Source organism: Eulemur rufifrons, chromosome 20 (assembly GCF_041146395.1).
Source record: "Eulemur rufifrons isolate Redbay chromosome 20, OSU_ERuf_1, whole genome shotgun sequence".
NCBI lineage: Eukaryota > Metazoa > Chordata > Mammalia > Primates > Lemuridae > Eulemur > Eulemur rufifrons.
In genome coordinates this window covers 24,525,051-24,542,442 of record NC_091002.1, presented here as the reverse complement: position 1 = coordinate 24,542,442, position 17,392 = coordinate 24,525,051, and the positions used below count along the sequence as shown (strand labels likewise).

At 51.7% G+C, this 17,392-nt stretch overlaps 1 protein-coding gene across 1 annotated transcript; it reads left to right on the top strand.

The window, feature by feature from the left end:
- The first annotated feature begins 3,792 nt into the window (after positions 1–3,792).
- BPIFA2 (BPI fold containing family A member 2) lies at positions 3,793–17,390 on the top strand. Its single transcript, XM_069495754.1, has 6 exons — positions 3,793–3,897; positions 4,258–4,397; positions 4,871–5,023; positions 7,045–7,126; positions 17,079–17,145; positions 17,383–17,390. Exons 1-6 carry the CDS (start codon positions 3,793–3,795, stop codon positions 17,388–17,390), a joined length of 555 nt encoding a protein of 184 aa, XP_069351855.1.
- Positions 17,391–17,392: the final 2 nt, after the last annotated feature.

Genomic DNA, 17,392 nt, shown 5'->3' with positions numbered 1-17,392 from the left:
GTCCTGTGGAGAAGGGGTGGGAGCCGGGCAGAGCCTCGCAGGCGCCACCAGGAGCCCTGAGCCTGTCCCAGCACGCCCGCCCTGTGTGGCGTCACCCTGCCACTCGCCCTCTCTGGTCTCAGCAGGCTGGATGACCTCATGGGCCCTTTGGAGCCAGGGCTCTGGGCGGTGTTTGGAAAAAGATACCGCTGGGAAGCTTAAGGGCTGGGTCCGTGGGACCAGGAAGCTGCCACGGCCAGGGATTAGCAGTCACGCTCGGGGTAGCATGTCCTGGGCCTGGGACAGCTAATCCTTAATGCCTCAATGGAAGTTTTCAATGAGAAATTCATCTCACGACCCTCATGGCTGGGGCCTTTGTCCCTAAGACACAAACACCTTCCATGTGAGGAGACTTCATGTACCATGGGGAGGGAGGAGGGGGAGGAGGAGGAGGAGGAGGAGGAGGAGGAGGGACACACGGGAGGAGCTGCCACCCCTTCTCTTTCCAGAGTGACACAGATCAGCCAGCCTGCACCTAGGTGGCATCTGAGGGGACCAGCCTCCCACCCACCACAAGGACCCTTTATATATATTATGGAATATTAATATTATATGGTGCTCCTCGATGTACGATGGGGTTATATCCCAGTAAGCCCACAGCAAAGATGAAAAATCCTAAGTGCCACCATCCTAAGCCAGGGACTGCCTGGATGTGTAGTCATCATCATCGTCACTGTTGTTGTCACCACCATGCGTGGAGGGCCCACCATGTACCAAGCCTTTCACGTGCTCACCCTGGCAGCGCCCTGGGAGGTAAGAGCTGCCATCAGGCCCATTTCACAGACTGAGAACTGAGGCTCAGCAGGGCGAAGCCCCTGGCCCAGGCCACGCCGGCAGCAACAAGCAGGGAGCGGGGATCCAAACCCAGGCCTGCCCAAGCCCAGGGTGGGCTCTGGCCGCCACCCTCAGAGCCCTCTCACCGCCCGTTTGATGTCCCAGGCTCTTGTCCCTCCCTCATGCCACAGAGATCCAAGGACGGGGATCCTGCCATCAGGCCCATTTCACAGATGAGGCAACTGAGGCCTGGGGCAATGCCAGGTCTCAGGTCACCACATCAAGTCCCCTGGGGTGGGAGAAACTCTCTTTGTAAGATTTCAGCACAGCCCTCAGCTCTGTGTCCCACAACCAGGGAAGAGGTGCCTCAGGTGTTTGTGGAACTTGGTGCCAGCAGCCAGGGAAGGGGGTGACTTCCCAAGGCCACAAGCAAGGCCACAGCAGGGCTCTGATGGGCCAAGCTCCTGGGGTCCAACTGCCACCATCTCCCTGCTGCCACCCTGCTCTGTGCTCTAATGGTGGCGCCATGGTCAGCATGCGGAAAAGGAGCTCCCAGGGCCACTGGTCCTGTCCCACCCTCTGCCCTGGTCGTGTCATATTGAGGACAGGCCCCCAGGCCATCGCTGGGTGCAGGTGGGTGAGCGGAGAGGGCAGCCCTCTCTTCCAGGCCTCCCCAGCCCCAGGCCAAGCGGGTGCCATCTGTGTTTCCTGTGCTGTTCCGGTTGACACAGGCCCCACGCGACAACAGGCGTTACAACCAACTGAAACAGCAGCGGCTGAGGGAGAAACAGGATATTCAAGCCCAAAGACTTTCCTGTTCTGCCACCTGGCCTCAGCTTGACGTGGGTGGCCGGGCTTCCCTGAGGCCCCAAATGACCGGTTCTTGTCCTCGCCAGGCCTGGGCAAGCCGCCTTCCTCTCTGAACCTCGCTTTCCTCAACTGGAAAATGGGGCTGTCCAAACCTGCCTCTCAGAGTGGCATGAGGACGGAGGGGACAATGTTCCTGCAGTGCCAAGCCCAGTGTCAGACACAGAGCAGCTGCCAGGCATCTGTCTGCACCTACCTGGTCCTGGGCCCTGGCGGGCAGGAGAAGCATGCGACTCGCTGCTGCCCCCAGGAGGTCACATGCTGAAACAGCCACCCCCTCCCGGCAGAGGCACAGACCTCATGTCTCAGCTCTGCCCTTTTCTGTCTGCCGGGCCTTGAGCAGCAAGTCGTCCTCCCCTTCTCAACCTCACCCTTCTCATCTGAAAAATGGGGGCAATAACACCCCCTGGAAGTTTGCTGAGGAGATGAAACCTGATGAAATAGGAAAATCCCCTGGTACACAGTAGGTGCCAACTAAATGGCCACCGTCATTGTCAGTAGTCTGTGCTACGTGAGCTGTAGGGTGATGAGGGTCATGTCTAGGCTGAGCTGAGGCTCTGGGGGTCAGAGCTCACGGCTGAAAGGCACCTTGGAGTCACCTGGTCCGGCCGTTCCCACCTGGTGGGCCACTCTTGGGCAACTTGGGTGCTCCGGCCCAGAGCCACCAACTCAGGTTATCCAGGGGACTCGGGGTCTTGGGAGGTGGGGGGTGGCGAGAGAAGGAGAGGGGCAGGCGGCTGAAGGCAAGATCTCCACGTGGGATGGCTGGACTCAGGTAGAGAGGAAACCCAGGAGGAAGAATCGCAAATGTGCGCAGCGATAGTCTTTCAACAATAGACCTACAGAAATTCCGAGTCACGGCTCGCGGTCACGCAAGTACCCCGGGATCCTAGCGGTCACCTGGTCCCATTTCTGCACATCTCTGGTGGTGGGGTCTCACCACCTTCCTAGGCAGTGGCCGGCTCTAATAGGAGGCCCCAGAGAGAGACTTCGAGCATTCTAGGGCCAGGTCAGCATCTTGGTGACCCACGTGGGAGGAAAGCCCCGGAGCGCAGGGACTGCCCTCTGCTCAGGACAGAAAACAAATCAAATAACCAAACTGCGATCAAGCTGTGAAAGACGCCGACAAGGAGCTGAGGTTGGGGAGGGTGGGGAGGGTCACCCCAGCAGGCAGTCAGGAAGGGCGTTCTGGGAAGATGACACCTAGAGCCAGAGACAGCTGGGAGGAGAGGTCTGGGCAGAGAACAGCCTGTGCAAAGACCCAACATAGGACAGAGGTTGGCATCTTTCTGGAACGTAGGAAAGCTGGGTAGGGGGGGAGAGGTGGGGAGAGGCAGAAGAGGAGTTTGGGGGGGCGGGCAGATGACACAGGCACCAAGCTGCTTGGATTAGCAACTTCTGAATAGAGCAAATTTAGATAACAGATTAGTGTAGTAAGGGAACTGTCCGACCTATGAGCAATGCAGGGTTTTGAGTTGGTGTCCATTGGTTTATTCCTACTTTTAGTCAACAAAAATTTATCTCTTTACTGTACTAGGTGCAGGCTTTTTATTGGGTTTGAGGATTCAACAGTGAAATAAGTCATAATCCTTGTCCTAAGGAGTTCCGAGCCCCGGAGGAAAGCAGACAGATACATCATCAGGGAGTTGGTGCCTGGGACGCTGATCAGAGAACGAAAGCAGCAAGGCAGCGGGGTGGCGCCCCCCAGCCTAGACCCTGGGGAGGGGCCCAGAGTAGGCTTCACAGAGGGCATGATGTCTTCCCGAAGCTGGAGAGTTGGCAGGAATTGGCTTAGGTGGAGAAGTGAAGAGGAAGAAAGATATTTCAGGCAGAGAAGACAGCACGTGCAAAGGACCTTCGTGTGAAGGGCATGGGCTTGGAGTCTAGTCTGACTCTTCTAATCCCGGCCCCTCCACTTACCGGCTGTGTGTCTCTGGGCAAGTTGCTACAGCTTTCCGACCTCGGCTGCCCATCTGTAAACAGGAGACAACCACATCCGTCTTCAAGCAATGCTAAGTATAAGAGTGATAGGTGCTCACTGAAGCCTCCAACTCCGCCTGGGCAATTCCCACTCCTGTTCCTCCCATGACTGTCTAGGTTTCAAGGCAAAAGATGCTTCAGCTTTGGAAACTTGTTCTTTTGTGCGGCCTGCTCACTGGGACCTCAGAGGCTCTTCTTGAGAATCTTGGCAATGACCTGCATGATGCTGTGGAGAAGGTGAAAACTGTTTTTAGCAATGACCTGCGTGACGCTGAGGACCAGGTGAAAACTGTTGTTAGCAATGACCTGCATGATTCTGCAGACAAGGTGAAAACTGTTGTTAGCAATCACCTGCATGATGCTGAGGACCAGGTGAAAACTGTTGTTAGCAATGACCTGCGTGATGCTGAGGACCAGGTGAAAACTGTTGTTAGCAATGACCTGCGTGACGCTGAGGACCAGGTGAAAACTGTTGTTAGCAATGACCTGCATGATTCTGCAGACAAGGTGAAAACTGTTGTTAGCAATGACCTGCATGATTCTGCAGACAAGGTGAAAACTGTTGTTAGCAATGACCTGCATGATGCCGTGGACAAGCTGAAACCTGTTGTTGACAAAGGACTTGAGACAGTTGACAATACTCTCAAAGGTGAGTCAACAAAGGTGAGGATCACTGTGCCTGCATTACCAGAGGCTGCCACCAGGGGCTGCCCTTTATGTGCGCTTTACCGAGAAAGGCGGCTATTCAATTCCCAGCTCATTCATTTATTTTTCTAGAAACAAGCAATGCTACAATGAGTATCCTTCTACATATTATATCCTGATAAACTTTTACCAATGTTTACATAAGATAAATTCCTAAAAGTGGGATTTTAGCATTGTTGTGATGATTCCATGGACTAATTCAGGTTAAATACTTTTTAGAAGTGCCTGCACATAATTTGTGCTCAATACATGTTAACTAGTACTATTTTAATTATTAATATAATGCCGTATAAAAATTTCATATGAACTAAACCCACGTGGCCAGGACAAGAAGCCTCTAATATACTTATAATCCCATAAAGAACGTGGACTATGTTGACATGACCTGGACCATGCCGACATTCTCCATAGACATTCTGGAAAACGTCCACGCAGGTAGGGGAGCCCAAGTGGTCGCATGCAGAGCCTTCTAGACTCCGCTCGCTGTTCGTCTTGCTCCCTGCAGACCCTTCGTTGGCCGGGTTGTCAGCCTGACGGCCTCCTTGGACCTCCTGACTGGAGTCAGAGTTGAAACTGATGCCCAGACCCAGCTGCCCACGGTGGTCCTGGGAGAATGCACCAGCGACCCGACCAGCATATCACTCTCCTTGCTGGACAGGTAAGGCCCGTCCATCTTAGCAGAGCTGGGATCTCAGGGGAGTTGAGGACCCCTAATTGCAGCCCTACCCTAAACCTAAGAGGAGACACAGTGTGGCAAAAGAGCTCAGGCTCTGGAGTCAGAGTGACCTTGGTTCAAATATCAGCCTTATAATTTTATAACCAACTTTATAATCTCTCTAAGCCTCAGTTTTCACATCTGTAGATTGCGGTGATGGTAACAGCTACTCAGAGGCTTCCGAGATGACCAGATGAGACCAGATGTTGAGCACACAGCCTGGCATGTGCTAGGCTGCCTTTGATGACAAGCTCCACCCTGGCTCTCCCGAGACTGAAGCAGGAGCGCGGACCTCTCCCACTATAATCATGACTTTCCCCGTGTCGCTTTTCAGCTCTATCAGTTTTTGCTTTGTGCCTTTTCTTCTGTTGTTAGGTGCATACACATCAGGGTTGTCACATCTTCTTGGAGAATCGACCCCTTTATTGTTTGTGTTATATCCCTCAATAATGAGAATGGTAAGGAAATTGTATTTACCTTCTAGGCTCCAGTTGGGAGGGAGGGGGAACTAAACTCGAACCATGGGCTCCAATTTCAGACTATCCCCATCTGTCCTCCACCCACTGGAAAATTCCCGAAATGAGATCCTGAACACTTAATCCTCTCCATTTAAATCACTGATCCCTGTTAATCCACAAAATCTACATCTTAAGCTGTGTGCTTGAAAGAGCAGGTTCGGCCCAGGCAAGAGGGTGGAGGGAGGAAGTGTGGCCCTGGCCCGTGGCTGGGAGAGGAGAAGTGGTCGGGAAGCCGAGGGCTGGGGCTGGCTGGCCTTGGCCAGGACCAGGGCTGGGTCCTGGGCTTTCAGCCTGATGGCCAAGAGCAGAGGTCACCCCACTCTCCCCCTACCCAGGGTTCTGCCCAAAGACCCCCTAAAACCACTGATGTTGGTTGGCAAGGCTGGGATGTGAATTCAAAGGCCTGAGCCCTGCCAGACGCTGCCTCACCAAGCAGCTCTGTGCAATTCATCCTGCCGCTCTGGGTCTGTCCACATCTGTAAAATGACACCACTCCCTGGCCCCAGATGCTCTCGGGGCTTTTCTCCACACTTCGGGTTCAATCCCAAGTGTTCCCCGTGGACACACCCTCCTCTCACTGCACTCTCCCCTCACTCACTCTGCCAGACACACAGCCTTTGCTCTGGGCCTCGGACTCGCTCTTTCCTGCCTCAGGACCTTTGCACGGGCTGTTCTGACTACTTAGAACACCTCTTCCTCACTTCACTGCAGCATACCTTCTCATCCTCCTGGGCTGCAGCGAGGTTCCTCCTGTCCTCTCTTGTAAGAGTCACTCTTGTCCTTTAGAGTACTTGTCACAAATCGTCATTATATATTTAATGGTATGTTTACTTTATTCATTCTTTCAGCCAAAAACTTATTAAACATCTGCTATGTGCCAGGTGGGAATTGGTTGGTGATGACAGACAAGGTCCTTATTCTCATGGGGCTCATCCTGAGAGAAAAGTGGTTGAGTCCGTACATATGGAACCCTCGGGCGAAATGCTTGGTCCTGCACACAGATTTGCACCTGACAGGGTACCGTGACAGCAAAGCCCTCTCTCAGGAAAGCGGCAGGGAGGGCCCTGAGGAAGTGGCAATTACGCTGAGTTGCAGGTGGGATGCGCCAACCTTGGCAAGATGCGTTTGATGTTTAGGTGCCAGGTCAGGGGCTGTTTGTACTTTGCTTGTCCCGGTGTCCCCAGGGCCCAGCTGGGTTCCTGGCACGTGGTTGGTGCTCTGGAAATATCGGTTGAATGAATGAGTAAATGAGATCTCAGGGCTGTGATTGGGGTGAGCAGCTGGTCAGAGGTGGGATTCCAAGCGGCGATCCATCTGGCAGGAGGCTGTCTGTAGTTAGGATGGCACCTCGGTGTCCCTGGGGTTTACCTCACTTTAAGTCTCCGCACGCCACCACCCCACCTTTGCCCACCTGACGGGGCTTTATCCGTTCCATGTCTTTTCCAGACGCAGCAAACTGATGAACAAGGTTGCAGACATCACGACCGGCATCCTGGAAAAACACGTGTCCTTCCTGGTGCAGAAGGAAGTGAGTCCCCCACTCCCTGGGGCCCAGAGCCAGGCCTGGTGGGGAGCAGGTGTGGCGTTTGCAGGCCTGGCTGTGGCCTCCAGGCACTTTTCCTCCAGCGGTGAAAATTCCTCTTTGGGAGGTCAACCGGCGCCTGCTCCTCTGTCACCCAGGCTGGTGGCCGGGGTGGGGAGCGGGGGCCGTCCATCAGCTGACGTCCCCAGGTCCCCAAACTCGAGCCATTTGCCATATCCATGCATTACCAATATGCTTTTGTAGCTAACGTTTTCTTTCAGTCAACACAATTTCACTTAAACAAATTTATTTAAATGCATTTATTTTGAAAGAGGAAACTTTATATCTCTGTCAAAAAATAGAAAACTAATGTCACATATCATAACTAGTTGGCAAAATAAACAGACCTATAAAATATTTTTTTTTCATCTGTGCATCATCCAAAACCATATGGACCATGTGTAGGATTCCTGGACCTGAATCCTCTCCCGAGCTCCCCTGCTGAGGACCTGAGTTCAGGTTACGACTGAGTTGCTTGGCCCAGGGTGAGACCAAGGAGTTGGGCAGATCTGAGCTTGAGTCACTTTCTAGCAGTGTGATCTTGGGCAAGTTACTTAACCTCTTGGAACCACAGTTTTCTCACCTGTCACATGGCATTAACAGTAAAACCTCCCTCCCTGGGCTTTGGAAGGATTAAATCAGTCAATGAGTAGAAAGTGTTTAACCAGGGCCTGACGCGAGTGAGCACATGAGGCTCTACGCACTGAAATTGCTGTCATCACTGCCACGCCCCTGTTAGCTGATTGGCAAAAGCTGACGTGGCAGGAGGACTCGTGGCCCAGAGGGATCTTGGGTTTCTACTTTGCCCCCATGAGGTAGGACTGCTAACTTCCACCTGACGACATAAGGGATGGGCTATGGTCCACACCTGTGGCTCTCAGGTGCCTGAAGTCAGGACATGGAGTGGGTAGGGCCAAGGCCACCTGGCCCCCCTGGTGACTGATGTGGGCATTGAGGGTGGAAAGGGGACGGGGAGGAGAAGTGAGGGAGCATTCTCCCTCTGTGGGCTGGCACCTCTAGGACCAGCTCTGGCCACACCTCAAAGTTGGGGGTGAGGGCTTCCTGGAGGTGGTGACATCCCATGAAGGGCTGGGGAAGAGGAGGACGCTTTGAGGGGATGAGGAAAGAGGAGACATCTGCCATAAAGGGACATGTGGGAAGAACAAAGGCAAAACCTGAGTGGACGCTGAGTCATCCTGAAGTGAGAGCACCCAACCCCGGTGTGGGCTCTTTTGAAAGCTTAATCTGGTTAAATAAATGCTGCCCATTCATGCGGATCTTTCCGATGTTTGCACACTTTATTCAGGAGAACATCTCCGGATCTATGCCTTGGAACATTTCATGACCCCAGGAACACAGCACAAAATTATTTAACAAATGAGATCTTTCTGTTTACACTACGATGAGAGAGTGTACCATCTCACTATATCATGGCTAGCAGACGGATACTTTAAAAAAAATATTTGCTCTTTGAATGGGAGTAGAATAAATTTTATCCTTTTAGCGAAAAAGCCAAATCAGGGGCATCAAAGATGACGTCGACTCCATAGACTATTTTCTGAACATTTTTTTAAAAATTGGAAAATACTTGTAGTTTCCAGCGGGGTGAAAATACAGATATAAGAATTTGCTTAGTTGGAATCATAATGATGCAAAAAAATGAAACTGGGGGATAAAAACCCCGAAAGGGGTGCCAACATTTGACAAAAGTTTGTTTGTTAGGGATGACTCATTTCCGTGTTAGTGTTTATGCAAGACATAGAATGCATTGTTTAAAAATAGGAAGGTTATTGAATATCTCTCTGAGCCAGGCCCTGTGCTGGGCATTTCAGGGGTGACTTAAGCAGGAGCTCCCCAACCTCAGCATGCAGGGACTGCCCTGGAACATTTTATGACCCCAGAAACACATCACAAAATTGTTTACCCGACTGACCTTTCTATTTGCACTACGATAAGAGAGTGTACATATCTCACTATGTCTTTGCCTGCTGGGTGGATGGATACTTTTACTTTAAATATTTACTATTTGAATGGGAGTAGAATAAATTCCATTAGGGTGAAAAAGCCAAAGTTCCCAAATTACTGCCACATACGTGTTGCAAGTGCTGGGGGGGAGGAAGGGGACGAGAGGGCAGGATTTGTTCCCGCCATCACGAAGGCACGCAGCCTCCTGGGAGAGCTGGTTTCATGAAGAAACAATGCAGGGCTGAGAAAAAGAACTCAGAGGAGGGGCTGCTGTCCCCACCTGGAATAGAGGGGCAATCAGAGAAGGCTTCCTGGAGAAGGTGCCCTCTGAGAGAGAAGGGAGGGAGGGCTTTCCAAGAAGAAGTGACAAAATGAGCGAAAGCTGGGAGGCGGGAATCAGCCCTCCAGACTGCTGGATCAAGGTCAAATGAAGGTCAAGTGGACGGCAGGGGCTGGAGCGCCACACCACGCTGGGGCAGTTTAGAGGCGATTCTTTAAGCCAGCAGTTCTCGGATGTCTTTGGTCTTAGCACGCTCACAAACTGAGGGCCTCAAAGAGCTTTTGTCTATGTGGATTCCATGTATTGATATTTGTCATAAAAGGAATTAACACTGAGAAGTTTTTAAAATATGGACATATTAATTCATTTTAAAATAATAATAAATTCATTATATTTTAACAAAATGATATTTTTATGGAAAATAAACATATGTTCCAAATGCATCATTAATGAGAAGCGAGGCTCTGGTTTCCATTTTCCAAACTCTCTGTATGCTGTCTGGCACAGTGGAAGGCAGTTGAATGCTGCCTGCATCCGTTGCGGTCCTACCTGTCACAGTGCCCAGGAAATCCTGCTCTGCACTTGTGAGAGAGTAAGAGTGAAAAGACAAAGAATGTATTGATATGAATTCAGTATTTGTTTTGACCTCGCTGACCCCCTGAAAAGGCGCTCGGAGACCCCCAGACTACACTCTGGGAAACACTGGGCTAGGCACTAGGGAGCCAAGGAAGGGCTCTGAGCAGGGGACAGCGAGTCTCAGCTCTCAGCTGCAGGAAGTTTCCTCTGGTGGCTGATGTGTTGGGTGGGTCGAAAAGAGACAAAGGCCAAGGCAGGGCCAGGTGAGACACTGCAAAGTCCGATCCGGGGGGAGCTGTGGGGGACGGGGGGCTGTGGGGGACGGGGGGCTGGCTGCAGACCAGGAGAGAGGGTGGCTTGCGAGGAAGGGTGCTCGCAAGGGAGGGGCGGCCAGAGAGGCCCTTCCCATAGTTCACTCACGCTGAGATTTTGCCACCCTGGGCCCCCGAGACTAGGCTCTGGACAGAGACGGGGCTGATGGTTTGAGCCCTGCACCCCGCCCTCCTCGCATGGGAGGGAGAGAGTGTGGCAGGAAGGAGCAACACTTCATCTTTGTTCCAGAAGAGGAAACAAACGATGCTCTTTAGCTCCTATCCAAGGCCAGCAGTCAAAGTCAACATTTGTCCCCCTTGTCCTATTAACTGGCCCTCGGTGCCTGCAGACGTGGCTGCTGATGGAAGCCCATGTGCCAACAGCAGGGCCCAGGGATTGGGATGTCACAACCTGAATCAAAGTTTCCAGGGCATCTCACCACGTGAGCCCGCAATCACGCTCCTGGGTATTTACCCGAATAAGCTAAAAACTTGTGTCCGCGTGGAAACCTGCACACGATGTTTGTGGCAGCTTTATTCATGATTGCCCAAACCTGGAAGCCACCAAGATGCCCTTCAGTAGGTGGGTGGGTAGATAAACTGGCACATCCAGACCATGGAATAGCATTCAGTGATCAAAAGAAATGAGCTATCAAGCCACAAACAGACACGGAGCAAACATACATGCACATTACTAAGTGAACGGAGCCAATCTGAAATCTTCACGCACGTGATTGCAGCTACATGATATTGTAAAAATGGTCAAAACTATATAGAAGGTAAAAAAAAAAAAAAAAATCAGTGGTTGCCAGGGCTTGGGGGGACAGGAGGGATGAAGAGGAGGAGCACAGAGGGTTTGTAGGGCAGCGGAACTATCTTGTGTGATTCTGTAATGGTCAACGCATGGCAGTACACATTTGCCAAAACCCATAGAATGTACGACACCAAGCGTAAAGCCTAACGTAAACTGTGGACTTCGGGTGATAACCATGTGGCAGTGTAGGTTTATGACCACTCTTGGCGGAATATTGACAGCGGGCGAGGTTGGGGAGGGTGGTGGGAGTGTACAAGAGTTCTCCTACTGTTCACTTGATTTTGCTGTGAACCTAATACCGGGAGGGAGGGGAAGGCAGGAAGGGAGGGAGGAAAGTTTATTTTAAAAAATAAAACAATCTTACAGAGTGGAGGCTCCAAGCCTAGCATTGCATTTCCCCTAGAACTTGACCTCTTCAGCCTCCTCTGCCGGGCTGCCTCGATCTGCAAGGAGGAAGCCTGTGGCAGTGTTTCCGTGGGTGATCGGGGTCTGCCTGTGACCCCTGCTCTCACAGGACCCACGTTAGAGAGGACATTGCTGCGCCAACACATGTGAGCAGGTAGGAAACACACTGGGATAAAATGGAATCGAGGGTAAGAGCTTGGCCCGGGGATCTGCCTCCTGGGTTTGAATCCTGGTTCCTCCAGGAGCCAGAGGCACGTTGCTCATCTTCCCTGAGCGCAGCCGCTTTGCCAGTAAAGCCGGTGTTAGAGCACCTGTCCCTCCTCGCAGGGTTCGGAGAGGACGGAGTGAGGTGAGGTGGGCAGAGCATGCGCACAGGGAGACAGTGCGACACAGGCGTGCCCCTCAAAGCTGACAGATTAGAGGCAGAAGCAGGTGTCCTTAGACTCAGGGCAGAACTAGGGGACAAATGTCCAGGTTCGGATCAGAGAGAGACTCATTTCTACTGGGGTAGAGCTGTAACAGCTTCTTGGCAAGGGTGAGATTAGAGCAAGGCCACACAGAATGGGTCATTTCTTCTTCAAACACAGGTTCATGGAGCATTTCCTGTCTTCCAGGCAGGCCATAGGAACAGTTTGAGCAAAGGCCCTGGGGCAGGAGGGAGCAGGACGCTCCAGAGAAAGGGGTAGGCAGCCGTGGGGTCAGGCCGCACGTGGGGATGGTTCGGGGGCGATAAGCTCGACAAAGTCCTCGTGGCTGGGGCCCTGGGAGACTGCCTGAGCTTTGCCCGGAACAATGAAGTGATTGAATGTGGCACACAGGGAAGACACCGCTCCGTGTCCCTTCGAGGGGCCTGCTGCACGGAGGGGAGTCAGCCGACCGTGCACGTCGTTGCATCTACGTCCGTGTCTAGTCACACAGAATCAAGACTAGCGGGACACAAAAATATTCCCTTACAAACAGGGATTATTTGAATAATCTGAAATACGTGTTGTCTTAGTTTGTTCCTGCTGCTACAACAGACTTAGACGGGGTAATTTATAGAGAATATAACTTGTATCTCGGTTCTGGAGGCTGGGAAGTCCAAGATCAGGCACCGGCAGGTTCGGTGTCTGGTGAGGGCTGATCTCTGCTTCCAAGATGGCGTCTCGTTGCTGCGACGTCCCTTGGTAGAAGGGATGGAAGGGCACAGGGGGCCACCGTGTCCTCACGTGGCAGAAGAGAAGCAGAAGAGATAGAGAACAGTTTCCCCAGCCGACAACGAGGATCCAGCTCGGCTCTAAAAGGAGGAGTGTGTGACGTGGTGTGAAGGTTACAAGCTTCGACATAAGGTTCTAACCCTGATTCTACTGCCGTCTAGCTCTATGACCTGGGGAAAAATTCATCCTCCCTTAGGTCTTGGCTTCCTCAACTTTAAAACGGGGCCAATCATATTACTACTTCCTATATCATAAGGATGCTCTGAGGATTCAGCAGGCACTTGTGAAAATTGCCTGTCGGTGTCAGCTACCATTGCCAAAGATGGAGAAACTGAGGCCTGGAAGGGCAGGGGCCCACCCGGCGTCAAACAGCAAGCAATGGGCACAGCCAGGCTGGAACTCCAGGCTCCAGGACCACAGACCAATGAACTGAGGCTGGGCCACCCTCTCCCTCGTCACTCGGAGCAGGCTGAGTGGCTTCCTCCCTGAGGGTCACCAGGTCCCCCCGCTCATCGTGCAGATGAGGAAAGGGGCCCGGCGCAGGACAGGGATGAGAACATGAGACACGCACAGTCTCCCGACTCAGCGTATCTCAGTGCTGTCCCCTCTGTCCCCGCATGTCCATTTGATGACACCCGTGATGTACAGATTCCAATATGTTGTTGACATTCCCCCGGGCCTTCCGGGCAGGAATGTTTGCTGTGGAGGTAGTGGATGGATGTGGTGAGATGGAGGGCTTTCCGTCAGTTTCCCAGATGTCACCCAGTGCCACGTCTCCCCCAGCGATGAGGTCACTCACCATTTATAAAGTCTGCAGAGCCCGTCAGGAATCAACCAGTGGAGGCCAGGGCACCTCTATGGACTCTGGGGACATCCAGGTAAGCACCATGCAATGACACTCTCTGCCTTTTATCAGATGCTGAGCCAGACTAAAACTTTCCATACACGTTACCGTTACATCCTGTGTTTGGTTCTAGCACAGAACGTGACAAATGTCGCTTCGATAAGGAAGAGCAGTCCAGAGGTGGGCTGGGGCATCCTGCCCGCTCTTCCCTCGGCTACTCCTAGGTTGTGGCTTCCATCGGCATGCTAATAAAATAACTGTCGCGCTCCAACCATCGTGTCTTATTCCAATCAGGAAAAAGCAGGAGAGGAAAACGAAAGTATAAATTTCCCAGTTGGGCCAGCCACTTTAAAGAACTTTTTAAGACGTCCCAACCTGTGACTTCCCTTTATATCTCATTGACTATGCCCAGTGGCAAAGAAGACTGGGAGTGATCGTTGCTTTTTCAGGCACATTTCTGCCCTCAAAAATGAAAGGATTCTGTAAAGAAAGAGGGAAGAATGGGCGCGTGCCCTCAGCTCGCCAGGCTTCGTTTCCTACTCCGTAAGCGCGTCAGTGTCTGTCTCACGAGAGAGGCTGTGACGAGGACTCGGTGCTGTCCCCCAGCTCCAGGCAGGGAAGAGGCTCTCCCGGCCACCCTCCCTCCTCCAGACTCTTGGTCTGTGGATCTTCCTAGGGCATTGTTAGGACCAGGGAGGGATAAAAAGAAACTTTCATTTGCAAGTCCAAAATTAACTTCCATTGAGTGGCACCAAGCTAAGAAATTTTCAAAATGCTTGTTGAGTCCTCACAGCAACCTGTTTTTAGCGAGCAGCGGGATAAAGTATACGCAACTAAAGGCGGGACAGCTGGGCTCCAGCCAGTAACTATATACAGCCGGCCTCAGGAAAAGCCTCACCCTGCTCCAAGCCTCAGTGTCCTCCTATCCGTAAAATGGGTGCTGGGTGGGTAGGAACGAGCCCAGATGAGGCCTTTGGTCTCTCCCAAGCCCCGTTAGCTCCACAGAGAATCTCTCCAAGGGGCTCTGAAACTGACTCTGCTTACCTGGGATCCCCACAGCCACTGCCCCAAAGTGCTGAAGGTCTTGGGCCTCCTCCTCATCCTCTGTGGGCTGTTTGTTCTGTTGTCTGCTCCATGTTTGAACATTGGACTCACCTGTGGGTCTATTATGTTGTATATTTTAATTTCTTGATTTTCAGTCCATTGATTTTTTTTTTTTTTTTTAGCATGCGTGCCTCATAGTCTTTTATTGAGTGCTGAACATTATGGTGAAAATTGTAGGGGTTCTGAATGGCAATATCTTTTTCTAAAACAGAAGGAAGATAGCTCAGATTTATGCTTTATTAGGGTGGAATGATTTTGGTCTTGCTCTTATTCCTAGGGGGAGACTTGATTCCCAGGACATAGCCCTTTCCCCTAGAGCATGGTCTTCCGGCTGCATAACTTCATAAGCGTTTTGTAGAGACAGGATCTTGCTATGTTGCCCAGGCTTATCTTGAACTCCTTGGCTGAAGCGATCCTCCCGCTCAGCCTCCTGAGTAGCTGCGACTACAGGCGTGGCCACTGTGCCTGGCTAGTCCTCTGGGCCTTAACTGAAAGCCCAAGGTGTCGATCAAGGTCACTGTGGCTCCAACCATTGCTTCCTCGACACTGCACAGCGGAGGTGATGAAATCCCCATTCAGCTTTTTAATTTTCAGCTGCTGTCTTCTGCCGGATGTCTTAAGAGTCTCAAACGGCACAGGACAGCTTCAGAGCAGTCCAGGGAGTTGAGGGAAATTTGCACCCCAATTCCAAGGTTCCTTCCGTGCAGTACTTTCCTCTTTGGGATTTTGCCCCTCAACTCCCAGTGACTCGGTCCCAAATTTCAACTTCCGTCTCCTCAGCCCAGGAAGACTGGCTCTTTCTACTTGGACTCTATTTCCCCACAGGTGTTTTGGGAAATGACCTCAGGCAAAATTTGGGGTGAATAGGGAGCTCACCTTGAATGATACCCTTCTCTCAAGAATCATAGGCTCTCAGATTGTACCTGTGCAGTTGCTGATAAAAATCCCTCAGTCGTTTTTGTATATTTCTACCGTTTATAGTTGTCTGCAGTTGGGAGGATTAGTCTGATGCAAGCCACTCTATCATGATCGAACCGGAGCTCTGCGGAGGGAACTTGAACTTAGATTTCCTGAGGACTGCGTAACTACTCCCATGGGATTCAGGGGCAGGGTGAGAGGTTCAACACAGAGCATGCTTGTGTATTTGCAAAAACGACTTCGAGATCCGTTATTCCCAGAAAATGCTTCCCGGGACATAACGTGGCAGATAAGCCAAGAAAAACACCTAAGTGTGTTCATGCCAGTGCTGTTGGGGATAAAAACATGAAGGTGAAAATAACAAAAATGGCCCCAAAGAGGAGACTGATTAAATGAACATCGGCCAACCCATATGCTAGAAAGTTCTGTGAATAAGAAAGTAGAAAGATAGGCACCATGTGTTGCTCCTCACATAAGCGATTCTACAGGAGCGTGGCAGGACAACCGTGGGTTTTCATAATGTTACCTGAATGCATAAATATGTAAAGAAAAACTTCTGAAAGAAGATACAATAGCAGTTATCTCTGTGAATTGATTTTATTTACTTTTCTTCTTTCTTGGTACCTATCTTTATTTTCTAATTTTTCTGCTTATCTGAAAGCAGGTCACCAAAATGAAAATGCTAAACCAAATAGGAATAAGGACGAAGGACTGGGGTGAAAGTCACCCCCGAATCTGCCAAGCGTCTAAAGAGAGAATTGGCGACTACCAGCATCTCCCTGTTAGTCTCGCATTCCACTAGGTGCCATTTGCATTGTCACTTGGTTGAAGTCCCAGGAAGTCACACCAACACCTGCATGCATGTTCTTGACCCTCCAGGAGGTGTGCAGTGTGTCCCAAAGTCCCGAGGACCAGTCCCCAGCCCAGGGACTGCACTGTTCAAGCAGAGGGTTCCGAGCCAGGAGCACTGCAAACTGGCGCACAGTGTCCACACACTCCAGACCAGCCCTTGTCCCTCGGCCTCTGCCTATCTTGTCCACCCTGCTGAGCCCACTCTCCTCACCACTCGTGAAAGCAAACCCTTGGATCAGCAAATGAAAAGAGACTCGTTAGCACAGTGGCGGTCATTTATGGCGCATACACCACGTGCAAGGGTGCCATGCTATGCGCTTGGGACAAAGCCGGGAGGGAGGTAGGGTATGTCTCGTCTGCATTTTCCAGATGAGGAAACCAAGGCTCCAAGGGTGTCAGTTGTCCAAGTTCTCCAGCAAGTAGGTGGCAGAGCTGGGATTCCATCCCAGGCCTGCCTGGCTCTGAAGCCCGGGCACATCGCCACCCACGCTTCGCTGCAGAACGAGCATAGTGTGCCCTGCACAGCATCATGTGGTGAAGCAACTGTCCCTAAACCCCACAGTCCCACTGCTGGTAAGAGGTGGAGGGCTTCAGAGACCGTTCTCGTAACTGTGCCGTTACACTGCCTCTCAGCGGCAGAGGGCAGCCCCGCTGGGGAAGGCCGTGTCCCTGCAGGAAAAGCCACATGTCCAGCTCTTGGGTATGGACATCAGTTGTGTGGCCTTGGGCAAGTGATTTCCTCTCTTGGACCCTCTCTTTCTCGCTCAGTACTATGGGAAAATCACACCCCGTCTCTGAGCCTCAGTGGACCCATCTGTGAAATGGATATTGTTGAAATGGGTCCACATGGGTTCTGTGGCCACCTCAGACCTAAGCTCTGGGAAGACCTCTCAGAGAGTTTCCCCAGAACCGACCTCTTTGCCCTGATCTCCCGCAGGGACCTGACT

Coding starts and splice junctions, on each gene's coding strand:
- BPIFA2 (XM_069495754.1), top strand. CDS start 3,793: ATGCTTCAGCTTTGGAAACTTGTTCTTTTGTGCGGCCTGCTCACTGGG. Junction 3,898..4,257: donor TGCATGATGCTGTGGAGAAG/GTGAAAACTGTT, acceptor GCCGTGGACAAG/CTGAAACCTGTTGTTGACAA. Junction 4,398..4,870: donor TGTGCGCTTTACCGAGAAAG/GCGGCTATTCAA, acceptor TGCTCCCTGCAG/ACCCTTCGTTGGCCGGGTTG.